At 40.3% G+C, this 14,975-nt stretch overlaps 1 protein-coding gene across 9 annotated transcripts; it reads left to right on the forward strand.

Moving 5' to 3' along the window:
- The first annotated feature begins 221 nt into the window (after positions 1-221).
- KIF23 (kinesin family member 23) lies at positions 222-14,556 on the forward strand. Of its 9 annotated transcripts, none has more exons than XM_061558404.1 (24): positions 222-332; positions 1,852-1,921; positions 2,415-2,543; positions 2,638-2,743; positions 2,883-3,019; positions 4,024-4,139; positions 5,028-5,198; positions 5,705-5,758; positions 6,280-6,392; positions 6,628-6,749; positions 7,271-7,373; positions 8,061-8,140; positions 8,291-8,410; positions 8,814-8,988; positions 9,424-9,579; positions 9,950-10,116; positions 10,616-10,789; positions 11,547-11,726; positions 11,963-12,292; positions 12,410-12,643; positions 12,951-13,036; positions 13,177-13,255; positions 13,471-13,541; positions 13,639-14,556. In XM_061558404.1, exons 1-24 carry the CDS (start codon positions 319-321, stop codon positions 13,652-13,654), a joined length of 3,003 nt encoding a protein of 1,000 aa, XP_061414388.1. In that variant the 5' UTR covers positions 222-318; the 3' UTR covers positions 13,655-14,556. The 9 variants fall into 9 exon arrangements, with proteins under 9 accessions (XP_061414388.1, XP_061414390.1, XP_061414389.1 ...); XM_061558406.1 differs by having other exon boundaries at positions 11,963-12,265; XM_061558405.1 differs by having other exon boundaries at positions 9,427-9,579.
- Positions 14,557-14,975: the final 419 nt, after the last annotated feature.

A 14,975-nucleotide genomic window follows, 5' to 3' on the forward strand; every position in this document is an offset into this window, starting at 1 on the left:
TCAGTTTTCTGACGTCACCAGCAAACAAAAACAAAACCGGATACTGAAAATAAATACATACCTTGAGTTTTTACAATTTTATTTTAATATTCCTACGGGTCGTTAACAACAAAAACAATGCTAATCGTACACGACCTACAGTATTTTGCTGATTGCAAAAAAAAAACAATTCCCCGAGTTGACTTCCGGCGAGCGCTGATTGGTTCGATTCGAATCGTCGGCGTAACGGTCGCGGCATTTGAAACGTGGAGCGCGAAGACGAATTTGGTATCGGCGGCGGCGGTAACAACGACGGCTCTTCTACACAACACCCCGACCATGTCGCGTCCCCTGTGAGTGCGCCTTGCCAATCGGCACGACAATGAGCTCCTTTCGCCGCGATCGTAGTTGGACTAAAAGTGCTCCTTAGAGGGAACAATGCTGACGGCGGCGAAGGCCGCCGCGGGCGAATGTGTTGAGCGACTTGGCTCCAATCCGATGGCACGGGACTGCGATGATTTTTTTTCCCTTCTATATAGTTGTTTATTAGGCCGAATGTTTTATCGAAGGGGAAACAATATGCGTCTTCAAGCGATGCAATGAATTGTGGCTTTTGTTGTCGCAATACGAGAAACGTATAAAGAGGTATTGTTAACGTGTGTGAGGTGGTGATCAGTTGGTATGCGGCAATCCCGCCGTGGTTATGCTGCTGACTCGTGTCATTGTCATTATCAAACATAACTTGTCTCTTTGCTGTTACCAGCAAGTGGCATGATCAACCAGTGTATAGCTCACCGCTAACATCTATCTCATTTGTGTCAACAATCTCATTCATCAGACTAGAGCTTACGACCAAAGTGTCTTATTAATTATGTCCATTTTAAACTATTGTATGTGCTGTGAAATGGATGTTAAAAGATCTTTGTCCATGGGCATTCACAAGAGCGATTTTGTATTGGTGTTAAAAGTCCAAGTGTTACTAATACAGTATAGTATTTGGGAAATGTCCAACTGCTGTCTACATAACATTCGATAGATTACGTTAATTTATCATTAGCAAGAGTCCAAGAGTAAATTGTAACAAAGGTACCCGTGTGCTTCTGCATAAAAAATTAATAATTGAATCCCAGTCAGCTGTTGTATGGATGACGTTGAATTTCCTGTCTCCAAAATCCCCCAAAAGAGAAATGGTTTGCATAGCTTATAAGCATGACGTTCAAGACAGCTATATCAACAATGAAGGCAATATATTATAGAAATTGCGAAACATAAAAAATCATCAATGCAGTTATTTGAAAATGAATTGCGCAGGAGTATTTTGCAAGGAACACTTTGTTGTATTTTGACTTACAGCAGTGGCTTAAGTAATATACAGGGTGATATCTGTTGTCTTTAAACGTGTAAAGATACTATTATCATTATTTATAACTTTACAATACTTTGTTGTAGTTTTTATTCAACAAAACCTGAGCTGAAAAATAATACAAACCTGTTCTCTATAACACAAGTGGGAACTTTTTGTGGAATTCAAGTGTGAAATTATACGTAAAGGTTTCAGTAAAAATGCAGTTGCAGTTTATCCATTCCTTTGGAAAATTGCTAGAGAACAAAATTAGAGTATCAACCGCTTGTATAGAAACACAATGACACATGTATACGCATAATTCGAATGTAAGCGTGAACTCTTTACATAGAAGAGACTCCAGTTATTTTAAAAATATTATTTTGTTTTAATCCAGAGTATAATTTTTACATATATTATAATACAAGCTTAATAAAATGCATATCTAAAGATATGGAGTTGAGTAATTGCACCAAAGTAATATTATGTAGCTGAATACGCAACGTTTGTGTTAACTTTTTTTATTGCAGACGACCTAAAACGCCAAAGAGGCCAGGCATGAAAAAATCTTCAAACTCGAAGCCCAGAGATCCCGTTGGGGCAAGTACTATTTCATATGTTTACACACTGTAATAATGATCACAATACAGAATACTAACCGATTACCAAAATCACCAACGATAAAATCCCCAGGAACATGCCTGATCTTGTCAGATCTCAAGCGCTTAGCAGGGTTGGGCCTGGATCGGCGATTGGCAAGCATTAAACGTGTTAAAGACTGCAGGGCTATGTTGTGGGCATCGTAATGAAGTGCAGCCAATTCATTATTAAACTGTGCAATACCCCCACAGTGGTCCATCTATACCAACCTACACTGTACGGTGAAACAACCTTCATTACCTAATTGTGCGGGGAGGTCCTCATTCAGCAGTGGCTTGAAAAAACGGATGGATGTAACGGTCAGCATTGCCATAATTTGTATACATTGTAATTTTATGATATGTGACAACCAGCCTCATGGTCGCATATTACGCAGACATTATTATGGATGAATATAAAATTAATCTCTTGTCTGTCCTGCTGGCTTGATCAGGTGTACTGCCGAGTGCGACCTCTGGGCGAGGATGATAAGGAATGCTGTGTGGAGGTGATAAGTGATACCATGGTCCAGCTGCACCCACCGGAGGGGGCCCGGGCATTCCGCAACGGAGAGTACAAGGAGGTGGGATGGCTTTAATTATCATTACTTCACAAAATGTAAGCCGGATAGAGCTGTGCAGCAATTGGTACTTAATGTCATTTAACTTTGTTTTTAGACCCAGTACTCCTTCAAGAGGGTGTTTGGTGTGAATACAACACAGAAGGAGCTGTTCGATATTGTGGCGAAAACACTGGTGGATGATCTGGTTCAGGGGAAGAATGGTAAGTCTGTTGAAATGTTTTGCTTTTTAACTTTTATATGTAAAGATTTTTTTTTTATCTTGGGGGAGGGATATGGAAGTGCCATTGGCGAATGATGTCTCATCACGATACATATGTATGGACCTTTTGTGTTTCTCAGGTCTGCTGTTCACATATGGAGTTACTGGCAGTGGAAAGACATTCAATATGACCGGCGCTCCTGGACAACCAGGCTTGCTCCCACGCAGCTTGGACATGTTGTTCAACACCATTTCCAAGTTTCAGGCTAAACGATATGTGAGTAAAACACTCGTGCCAGTTTGTGTTCTTTAGCTTGTTTTCTTCGTGAAGAGTTTTTTTTTCTATAGCAAAATTTCCGGAAGTGTGCCAAACCAAAATCTAGAATTACATTTGAATACAGTTAGGTTATTAGTTTCACTATAATACACGTTCAAAATAATTTGCTGTACGTGTATAAGTTTGCGGTGAGCTGTTATTTTTCAGAAAAGTCCTCTTGAATAATTCGTTAGTATACACATGAGAATTGTCCCGATATTTGGTGTTTGTAAAGCGACCTATGTAAATATGATTTTAACGAAGATATGTAATGTATAACATCTATACTGTCTCAGCATGTCTGTAAAATAGAGCCTAACAGCTCATTGGGCCCTTCCTGCTGAAATTACTAAATTATCTGGTTGTTCGTACTTATTAGGTTTTATTGAACCAAGATGGTGAAATTATTTTAATATTTGCTATGTATCAAACATAAACGTGAAGTTATTTTAACATAATCTAACATTGTGAATTTTTCAAAGGATGCTTTGTAGTGTAACGATACGTATTTTATTTTATACCTACGTCACTTTACCGAAAAAACCAAAGAGTCACAATACGTAGTTAATGTATGTTGAACTTTTTTCGCACCGTACGTAACCAACTGTGCTAATTGGAGGTGCGAATATTACACTGAAAATCTTTATAAATAGCTAAATTGTTGATAATTGGTTTTTTACCCTTTTATCTGGCAACAAAACTGACACCTTTTTTACAAGGAGTCATATTTGCATAGACCACAATACCTGCAGTCATGACTGTCATGACTGCAGACTGTCATGACTGCAGGTATTGTGGTCTATGCAAATATGACTCCTTGTAAAAAAGGTGTCAGTTTTGTTGCCAGATAAAAGGGTAAAAAAACAATTATCATATTTTTTTCTTCTGGCAAATGAGGTTCCAATGGAGCTAAATTGTTGTCTAAGGCAGAGGTCCTAATTAAGGGCTGTTTTTTTCCCTTGTAGGTGTTCAAGCTGGATGACAAAAATAGCTTGGAAGTGCAGTCAGAGGTGGACGCTCTTCTTGAAAGGCAGAAACGAGATATCTTGCCTCCGGCCACTCCAAAATCGACCACGTCAAGGTGAGGCCTAACATCTGGCAGTAGATTTACTTGCAGTGAACATTGTTTTGTGTTATACAGTGAAATTCTTATCTAAAGCTATTTGGGAGACGCTTTTCACCGATATTACTGTGTATACAACGAATCTCTTATCCTCGAAGAGAGCCCCTGATAAACACGGGACAATATTAGTGATTTAATCTACTTAAAGGTGACTTGTGTTGTCTGCAAATTAGCCATGAGTAATAGAAGCAATCTGTCCATGGAAAATAGGGGTTTCTATGGATAGATTCTGGGCATAGATAACAGGAGTTGTGGATAAGATGAGCTCCACTGTATTCCAATTAAAATACAGTTGTGGAATTGTTTTAAATCAAGTTGTTTATTGCTGTTACATTGATGCGGGTGGCGTTGAGGTCTGTGCTGAGCTGGTGCTGTTTTTGAATTCGGGCAGCTGTCCATGATACAACCAGATTCCCAAGTGCAGCGAGTTAATGTCTCAACCCCATTCACCAATGAATGCACAATAAAAAACTAATTGAATTTGGTTCTACACTTAATTTGGATGAATTTATCTTTGAGAATTTAAAAATGTATTTCACCTTCGTGCGACGAACATTACTCTGGAGCAGGGTGGGTGGGAAAGTGCTCAACCGAGAACCTAGTGTGGATAAGAGATTACAGAAGCATTTCTGTTAACTCCTTCCATGGACTGTGCTGTTCTATGGGATGACGCACTTCTGTGACAGTTCCAAGAAGACTTATGATGTGATGCCAATAGCACAATCGGAATAAATTTTGGGAAAAATATAACATTTTGACCTTGTTAGTTTTAAAAGAAATGTGTAGTGGAATAGACACAAAATACAAAAAAAACCTAAGCTTGGAATTGTTTTGTCTTTCTTGAAGGTCAAAAGTGGACACAGAGTTTGCAGAAATCATCACAGTGGAGGAACACTGCAAGGCAGAGGGGGTGGACGAAGACAGCGCTTACAGCGTCCTTGTCTCGTATATTGAGATATACAACAACTATATTTTTGATCTTTTGGAAGATGTGGTTGTGGATCCCATCCGACCCAAGTAAGAACTTGGATATGTGTGGTGTATACTTAGGCTTAATCATTCCTTTTTCCTAATGAGTCAGTTTCTAGGGTTTTCTTGTATATTGACGTTTAAAAATATATATGTTATATAAATTTTCGAGCAAGAAAACTAACTAATTACTATTTAAAGCTTTCGTTATTGCAGGGATTCATATTCTTGGTCCTTTCGGTAAAGTCACGTAGAAGGGAAATAAGTCACGTAGAAGGGAATTTTTTTATTATTATTTATAATAAGAATTTCATTATGTATAAATTATTATAAATAATACAATTATTTCCCTTCGACGTGACTTTATCGAAAGAACTAAGAATATAACTAATTACTGTTTTATAATTTCTCTGACCTGCGTGGTAATAGTGTAATGCTTCCACTCCCGGGTGTTTCCTTGGACACAACTTTTGGGATCTTATGGCCGCTTGTTGCTTGGGGTGGGTCACGCTGGGCATTGCTTTTCACCTCTCTGTCACATGTCCCTCTGTTAGGTGGGCAACTTGTGCCACTCCCACAAGTGGGACGACGCGGAACCCAGAGTTCATGTATGTTCCGAGAGTTTGGTTGTTACTCAAATGCCAAGCGGCTGCTGTATGCACATTTGTCTTGCACAGCCTTTCTGTAGAGTAGTGCAATCTCCTTGGCATGCCAGATCCACATGCCTCCGCTGCCGTGTGGCTCTCTGCTGTTGGCCGTGCTGCACGCACACGAGATGTCATTTACTCCCGAATTGTGTGTTTTTTTAAAGCAAATATATTCATTGCCATCATGGTGCATGAACATTAAAATCCTGTATTGCTGCTTTTTACATTGATTGCTTGCCTGTTCCTTCTGCTATAGTCTGCAGTACTTAAGAGCTTTCTGAAAATATTTGATAATGAATGACAATTTTTTATGTAAAAAATGTACATCATCTATTCATTACCATTTTAAAAACTTCATCTAACCTATTAATTGCACTTGGTAATCTTTATTTTACGATTATACATTTCCGATGTGTAATGCAGAGTATGATATAGCCCTATAAGCTTGCACTCATGAACTGATTGCAATGATCTTCCCTTAGACCACCACAGTCAAAAATGTTGCGAGAGGACTCGAACCATAACATGTACGTGGTTGGCTGCACAGAGGTGGAGGTGAAGTCCACAGAAGAGGCATTTGAGATGTTTTGGAGAGGTACAGTTGGCACCTTTTGACTTCAACAATGGGATTCTTTTATTTGTTGACTATCCTACGATTTATTTCATTTTTGTTTTTTTTATCAAGAACAGGCAAGAGCAGACGCTATACTGCATTTTGCAATGCATCCTGTTATCTGTGCTGTAGGCGGTTCCAAGCACCAAGTGATTCCTAAGCTGCTGTAATTGCTACCATTTACCTGCCGATGTGACTGACACGTTTCTGTCCTCAGGTCAGAAGAGACGGCGGGTGGCAAACACGACGCTAAACCGTGAATCGAGTCGCTCCCACAGCGTGTTCATCGTCAAGCTCGTGCAGGCGCCACTTGACTCGGACGGCGAGACGGTACTCCAGGTAGCCTCCTCGCAACGGATCGTACCGACTCGCACAGATTGTACTCCTTTTACTTTATAAAGGAGGGGCGTGCATCCTACTGCATGGGTGTAGTTTTTACCGGCCCATTGGTACCATGGGCACACTGTACAATGCAGTGGGTCGTTTGCAACAAACAGGCTGCCACACCCACTTTTTCTGTTAAATGATATCCTGTTCCAAAATTTTCCTCTTGATGCTCGGCCCATGGAGATCGAGGAGATTCCCAATGTGGTCCGCATTTGAAAGGGTTTGCAATTAATTTATTTGAAGTAAGATTGGACCCAAAAATGTAAACTACTGGAAATATGTATCTAGGCTGTGTCCTAGGCTGTCTGACATGACTTTGATGCTTCATTTAGGAAAAATGACTTAAAATATCTGTAAGGAACTCTATCAATGTGCACTTTTTACGTATATATACACACACAAAATGGGAGCTGTTAATTTTTTGCCCTGTGTTTTTGATATCCCTGTAATGACAATAAAATATTATTGCACAGGACAGGGAGCAGATCACAGTGAGCCAGCTGGCCCTTGTGGACTTGGCTGGCAGTGAGCGCACAAACAGGACGAAGGCAGAAGGCAATCGTCTCCGGGAAGCTGGTAATTATTCTCACTCGCCCATTTTTATTTTTCAAGGAAACACCATTTAAAACAATATATTGTGCATTAACATTGCTGTATCTGTCACGAGAAAGTCAAGAGCAAGTAGGAAATAGTGATGTCACATCTGGCAAAAATAACTTCTCCATTGTTTTATTGAATATTCATTTCATATTTATATTATTTAGTAATAAATTAGTGTGGACACGAGCAGCCACATCGATTAAGATGCATATATACAACACAAAATGGCAATAGCTCTCAGAGCACCATCTAAGACATATTTTGGATATTTAAGGTTAAGTGTTGTTGGTCAATGTTGACAGTCATAAGGCACCTTCATGCGGTAAATATTAATTCTGAATCGCAGCCAGTATGAAGAGCGGCATAACCATTGTAAAGCACCAAGTGAAATAATGTAGATTATTCTTTAACACGTAGGCTTTCGCGACCAATGTTATTCATAATCAACGTTTTTGGGTTTAGATCGCGTTTATTTATAAATGTGTCGTAACCCTCCACCACCTGACACGGCCAATCAGTAAAAATGTGTCACGTTGACAAAGACAAATAGTTCACTGCTTTAGCCCACCGGTGTGTTGATTGTAAATGTTGTGGCTTCAACACACAGTATTATGAAAAGATTATTCTTGTTTGCTCATAAATTGCTTTTTTCCTCATTTATAGGAAACATCAATCAGTCTTTGATGACACTGAGGACGTGCATAGAAGTATTGCGAGAAAACCAGATGCTTGGAACAAACAAGGTATGGTAGCAAAATGTTATTCATGCTATTTCCTTTGTGATTTATTTTAATGTGTAGGGAGTTAAATGTCTTATATAGTACCGTGTTCAAATATAAATATATTTTAAAAACTAGTTATTTAATTATGAATGCATTATGCTTCCTTAACAGATGGTGCCATATCGAGACTCCAAGCTGACGCTCCTGTTCAAGAACTACTTTGATGGAGAAGGAAAAGTGCGGATGATTGTGTGCGTGAACCCCAAGGCAGAAGACCATGAAGAGACACTGGTAGGAGGCCAATCTCTATTTAGCTTATGTGTTATTACATGCAAGCAACATCAATATTTTAATTGTATGCCATATCTCCTATCCGAGTCTTTTTGCTACATTGACTTCCATTCATATATATCTTGAACTAGTGAGGCAACTGACTTCTTGTCTGATTGTAGGAATGGAGCCTTGTACTTTTGAGGGATGCCCGTGAAATTGGTGTGATAAGAGTATGGTGTGATAAGCATTAATAATGGCTTTGCAGCTGATGACAAATAAATGGTTTGTTTGTTATAATAATACTTATATATTATATCGTGTCAATCATGCTAATAGCATCCCATAACGCTGTACATTATTGCAGATCACCAGGCTATTAAGATTTCTGATAAGTGTTGATGCATTTAAAAAATTCCTGCAGCACGTGATGCGATTTGCGGAGATGACCCAGGAGGTTGAAGTGGCGCGGCCAGCCGACAAACCCATATTCGGACTCACACCGGGACGACGAAACCGCTACCATGAGCTACGCATGGAGCTGACTCGCAGGCTGGAGGAACGTGGAGGGCCTACTTTCTCCAGTTCAGGGGACTCAGGTGCATGGACACATCCTGATGCGGCTCTTAACAAAATAGAATTTAAGCAAATTGACAACACAGTAATAGCGCCCATTGGGCAATGAATATGGGTGCATAGCTCTACGATGTTTTCAAGTTGTACCGTGTGCTCTGCATGATGCCCAACTGTTGTGCTCCACGTTCTGGGAGTTTCAACAATTCAACACGTACAAAAGTTCCCATTACGTGGAGTAAGATGTTGAACGTGTGATATAACCTGAAAACACCATAGACCTGCACAGCACAATTGTGAAAACGTATGCAGTAAAACAGAGTGCATAGCTGGCAGTATAGTTTGCCATTTTTTGTTAATTTTGCATGAATTTGTAATCCTGTTATTGCCTGCATGATAACGATCACTTATTCACTATTTCTCCAACTGTAATATTGATGACCTTATTTTTGGTGATGTAGCAGAGATGCAAATTCTGTCGCTGCAAAACTTCCCGCCATTCCCGTCGTTGGAGCTGACGGACGCGAGTGACGAACAGACGCTTTCGGTGCTTGTCAGCCACCTGGAAATGTGTATTCGCCAGAGGCAGAACATGCGGGACGAGTTGGCCCGGGCTCGTAAGTGCCACCAACAGGCACACATGTATGCACGGCATCCACTATCAGATCTTAATGCACAGCACATTTCATTATGTCGGGTAAAAGTGATAGTTCAATTGTTGACCGTCAACAAATTTAGAAACATGCGTTTAGATTATTTGGCTGCTATACATTTCCACATGGTAATCCACTTCATTGAGCTATCATTAGTGGCCAGGTCACTCCTGAAAAAGAGCTATATAGCTCAGTAGGCTGTACTTGGTGAAATTAACATAGTTTAGTTTATTTAGCTATCTTATTGTTGTTGCTACCACTCTGCCACGTAATGGAATTGTTTGAAAGAATTATGGGTTTTTGCTTTCTCTGCTATTCCTCTGTTGGCGAATAGAGGGTATCTTGCGAGCAGGCCTGCAGGAGCTGGACAATAATGTGATGGGGCGTGAGAACTGGATCGAGACGCAGCAGGACAAGTTGGCAGAGAAGGACCGGCAGCTAGCAGCGCAGCGTGCAGAATTAGAGCGCATGGAGAAGAAGGCCAAGACGCTCGAGTACAAGGTATGTGTAGAACTCGCAATGACATTTCTGACGAGTTTTTTTTGTTGACTTTTGAATAGAGGTGGCGAACATACAGCTCTCAAGCCAAATTTCCCTGAGGACTTCATTTCACATAGCCCATGGCTAATTGAGGCCTCGCACTTGGACTTGCACATGATATGATAGATCTGTCACTGCAAGCATCAGAGCCACACTAATTGGCTACTAGAAGGGAATATTTTATAACTAGCAACACTATCAAATGTTATCATACTTAACCACCTCTGTCATTGTAACAGCCTCTTGTAGTCACAGAGGTGACTGATGCGTTTGATTCATTTGCAGCCTACAAATGGTATTTAAAAATCAAATTTTGCAATCTATAAGGAAAATGCTCCAAGCCCCACTTTAGACAATGCTTAAGTGTTCTGAATTTGTGAAATAATAAGCTAACTTACATTCTGCACAGTGTCGCCTCTCAAAAGTGTTTTCTATAATTGTGCCGTATGCACGTTTGCAGATCGACGTACTGCAGAAAACCAACAACATTCACGAGGATGACAAACGGCTTCTGCAGCAACAAGTGGAGGAGAAGCGCAATGAGCTACAAAGGCAGCTCGGTGACAAGCAGCGAATGGAGATGCGAATGCACGGTGTTGTCAGTGAGACGAAGAGCAAGTGGGAGCGTGAATGTGTGAGTGTTCCCCACATGTCTTATCAAATTCACTTTTTTATGTTGAGATAAGTGCTGTTTTTTCGATGAAAAGTAGTTTGGGAAATCAAAAGCAGGAGTTATCCATATCCAGCAACTATGTTTTATACCAAAAATATTTTCTAAAATATATCCTCCCAAAAAATATAACTTGCTCAGGACCAGGAGAAAATGTCTACATTTATATATGTAAAATTCAGTAAATTAGGAGAAATAAGCTGCAGATTATGAGTTCCATCCAATAACAATGGTAATCAGGAAGTGTACTATAACATTTCACAATTAGGTTGGTGCCTTTGGGCTGGTAAAAAAAAATGGTTCAATCTACGCAACTTAACACTTATTGGATCCCACTGTTGGCTTGGACACTGCCTCGAGGCACAGTGTTATATTTTTAGCAAAGTCGTTAACAACTAAATTTCGATTTAAAGCTTTCGTGACTGCAGGGATTCGTCTTGGTTCTTTCGGTAAAGTCACGTAGAAGGGAAATAATAAAATAATAAAAATAAAACATAATAAAATAATTCTCGCGACGTTTCGGCCACAACGCAAGCAGCCATCCTCAGGTGAAGACCAGGTCTGTTGGTGAGACAGCGTCTGAATGAAACACCACCACGCTTGGAGCGTCTTTTTAAGCTGGGTTGGAAGGGGGGAAGGGCGCCTTGACAAAATAATTTGCATATTACAAACTAGTTACGTAGTCGTATTACATTGCCATCTTTGCCACATGCTGGGCTAGGATCGACGCGTGGCAGCCAAGCAGATGGAGATGCAGAACAAGCTGTGGGTGAAGGACGAAAAGCTGAAGCAGCTAAAGGCCATCGTGACAGAGACAAAAGGGCCGGAGCGGACACCACGCGAGCGAGAGAGAGTGCCACCCCCGCGTAAAAAGCGTTCCGCCTCCCCTTCACCTGCACCGGTAATTACTTTTCTGAAGTTAACATTCGCACTGCACAACAGTTATGCATTCGATAGGAGTTGTACTGCAACACGAGGAAATGTTTGTGTAGAGGCTATGAGTTTTGGGTAGAGAAATCCGAGTTATAATATAAGCTGACAGGTTCACAGCTGATTCATGTGATTTTCACATTGTTTAACATGTGTTTACTGAGAGGATTGTGGGTCTTTTCATCGCTTTGCGTGCTTGTGGAATAGCCAACATCTGTCCACGTCTGCACGGGACCGCAGAGAGGGCCCGTGGCCTTGCCACGCAATGCCTTAACCAGCCGCCGTTCCAACTCCCACGACAACATTTCTGTTGCATCCTACGTGAACGAGTGGGAAGGGAGGCTGGGGCCTGGTGAGGCGTGGAAGGGTTTGCGAAAGCATCACCAAGGTAGGCAGGCAGGCAAGATGGCGGCCACTCCCACCCACATGGACAGGTGTTTGAGAAGGACCACAAGGAAAAATGAGGCTGCAGAAGAATGCTTATCAAGCAGTGAGGAACAAGAGAGGCAAGTGAGTGAGGATAGTGAAGGACAGCAGGCAAGCCAGATGCATCTCAATTACACAAGTGAGGAAATACAAAACTGAATTTCTTTGTAGCATATATATTGCTGTGTGCACTGATTTCATTAGCTCTGTATGTCCGCACTACTTTAGACGGCACCCCCAGTGCCACTGAGGCACAGGAGGTCACATTCGGCTGGGCCGGAACGCTGGATCGACCACAAGCCAGCGACGAGTGTGGATACGGGGACGGTGATGCAGCCATCGGTTACCAATTCCGTCACGGTGCTCATGCCGACAGAGCGTGCCCTTTCCAAGGCGGACAAGTACATGCTCACACATCAGGAACTCGCCTCGGATGGAGAAATTGAAACTCGTCTCATCAAGGTGAAGTGAATAAGGAAATCTTCATTGGTTAATCTTGAGTGCTTTTTTTATTATTTGTAGAAAGTGTTTGTTGCATTCTTCGTTTTGAATTTAGTTATAAAAACAGTATTGATTTTTGCATGGAAACGTTTGCTGAATGGGTCATGCTTTGGGTTAATCTGGTATAGATTCCTCAAATTATTTAAGAAAATAATTGGCCAAAGGACCTGAAAAAGGCATTCTAGACTCAGCGAGCATGTCTTTTACCTACTTTGTATTCTCATAACAGGAATGCATGTCTGAAACTGAATACGTTTTTTGTCTGCAGGGCCAAGTTTACAAGACACGAGGCGGTGGTCAGTCCGTACAGTTCACAGACATTGAGACCCTAACGCAGGAGTCGCCCTCATCCAGGTACTGTCCACTGTTTTTACAAGTTTTATTTTTGTGGATTTTTACATTGCCTGCATTTACATATATTCGTGAGAATGTTGGTATATTTTTTCTACGTTTTCTCATGATATGCAATGCTGCACCGATCTTGACCTCTGTAGGAAGCGCAAGTCAGATCAGCGTGCGCCTGTGCAGCGATCAGATACACCTGACTCTGAGTGGACCGACGTGGAGACAAGAGTGAGGACAAAAGTGTTGTTGTTTATCATTTTGAGTCTTGAAATAATAAGAAATCCAGAAAACAAATTGCTCTTATTTTGTAAACAAATAACTTGGCTGTCCCAGGATGTGTGACATGAGTTTGAAGCTTTGTTAGCAGAAATACATTTAGAGTTGCAATCAAGCATGTCATGATGACATACTCGTTATTTAAATGCATTTCTCTTTCTCTGCAGTGTGCAATTGCAGTCGAGATGAAAGCTGGCTCCACTGCTGGACCAGGCATCCAACACCATGCTCAGCCCAAGTATGTATCACGAGTTGCATTGCAAAGCGTTTTTTTTTTTGGATTTGTGCTTGAATGGGGGAAAAAATCTGACTGTAATATGTGACTTTTTCAACAGACGGACGAGGCCTTAAAAATACCAACGTCTGGACTTCGAATATACGATTTGGGATCCACGCACCTTTTTAATAATTGGAGCAACCAGTCGTGGCCTGGATTTTTTTTTATCAATAAACATTTAGGTTTGTCGGAAATTGCTTATGATAACTCTTTGTACGCATATGCAGGGCCTCTACAACGTGTATTCATTGCTCTTCAAACTTGTGATCTCTGTTGAACTGAAATATGGAAAAAAAGGAGTTTTACGCCAAACTTCTAGACTACACATTTTACAATATTAAAATTTTAGTTTTAATGTGCACTTTACATTTCATTTGCTATGCTGTATTGTGTTGTTCTTTAGTTCCTCATGAAATGTACTGTCACATACAGTATTGCTAAATTTATTTTTGGCAGATTAAACACATTTACAAAATACAGAGCCGTAACAAAAAAGTTTTTTAGATCAACTTCGAGGATGTACAATTTTTGGTTGGGCCGTAAAATCCTCACTTTTGTCATTATTACTGTTACAACAGGTTAGTCTCCTTATTTTAAACATGAGCAGTCACTGCTTTAAATAGTAAATTTAGTTTTCGAATAAATGGTTTTAATGACAATGATGATTTATTTTTCAGCTGTTTTTTTGTTCAATGCCACAGCACACCCGTTATGTTTTTGTGATTATTTTTGGAATTTTGATGCAGTATTTTTTATTTTAATTCATGAGTATTCTTGAATTCAAATACTGTGTGCTTCCACGGATATTTTTCAGTCATTCCATGAATTCCAGTTTGAATAAATCTTGAATCATTGTGACTGATGCTCTGACATTTTGTACCGTAAAATGTATTTTAACCATAAGTTGAATGCTTCTCACCTGTGCGCTTGTATTTATGCAACTGAACTAAAATGTGTTATCCTTGTAGAAATAATAAAAAAAATATGTAAACACTTTCTTTGTTCTTTAGTTTACTTGAATTCCATCTGCAATTAAAAGGTGGCGGTATATACCTACCATATGATACTCAACATGGATAGGGGAGCTGTTTAGTTGTAACTTGTGCTAGATACAAATTTTTTCAATCAACTGTCCCTCCCCCCAGCCATGTTGCAAGAGTTAAAAGTAAAACTACACACCAACAATAACTGCGTGAAGCTCATGTTTTTTCACCCTGTGGATTACGGATTCATGCTGTGAAAGCAAACTGTAAAGGTGCACCTGAAGATTATTGCTCAAATGCATCTGGAGGACATTTTGCCTACTCTTCCATACTAGCCAGACGTCTTGGAAGAAGAACGATTACCCAACTGGTGTATCCGTTTAAAATTAGGAGGGATTTCAGAAACTTTAAT

This window comes from Lethenteron reissneri, chromosome 24, assembly GCF_015708825.2.
Source record: "Lethenteron reissneri isolate LAM-NWPU_2019-01 chromosome 24, ASM1570882v1, whole genome shotgun sequence".
Lineage (NCBI taxonomy): Eukaryota > Metazoa > Chordata > Hyperoartia > Petromyzontiformes > Petromyzontidae > Lethenteron > Lethenteron reissneri.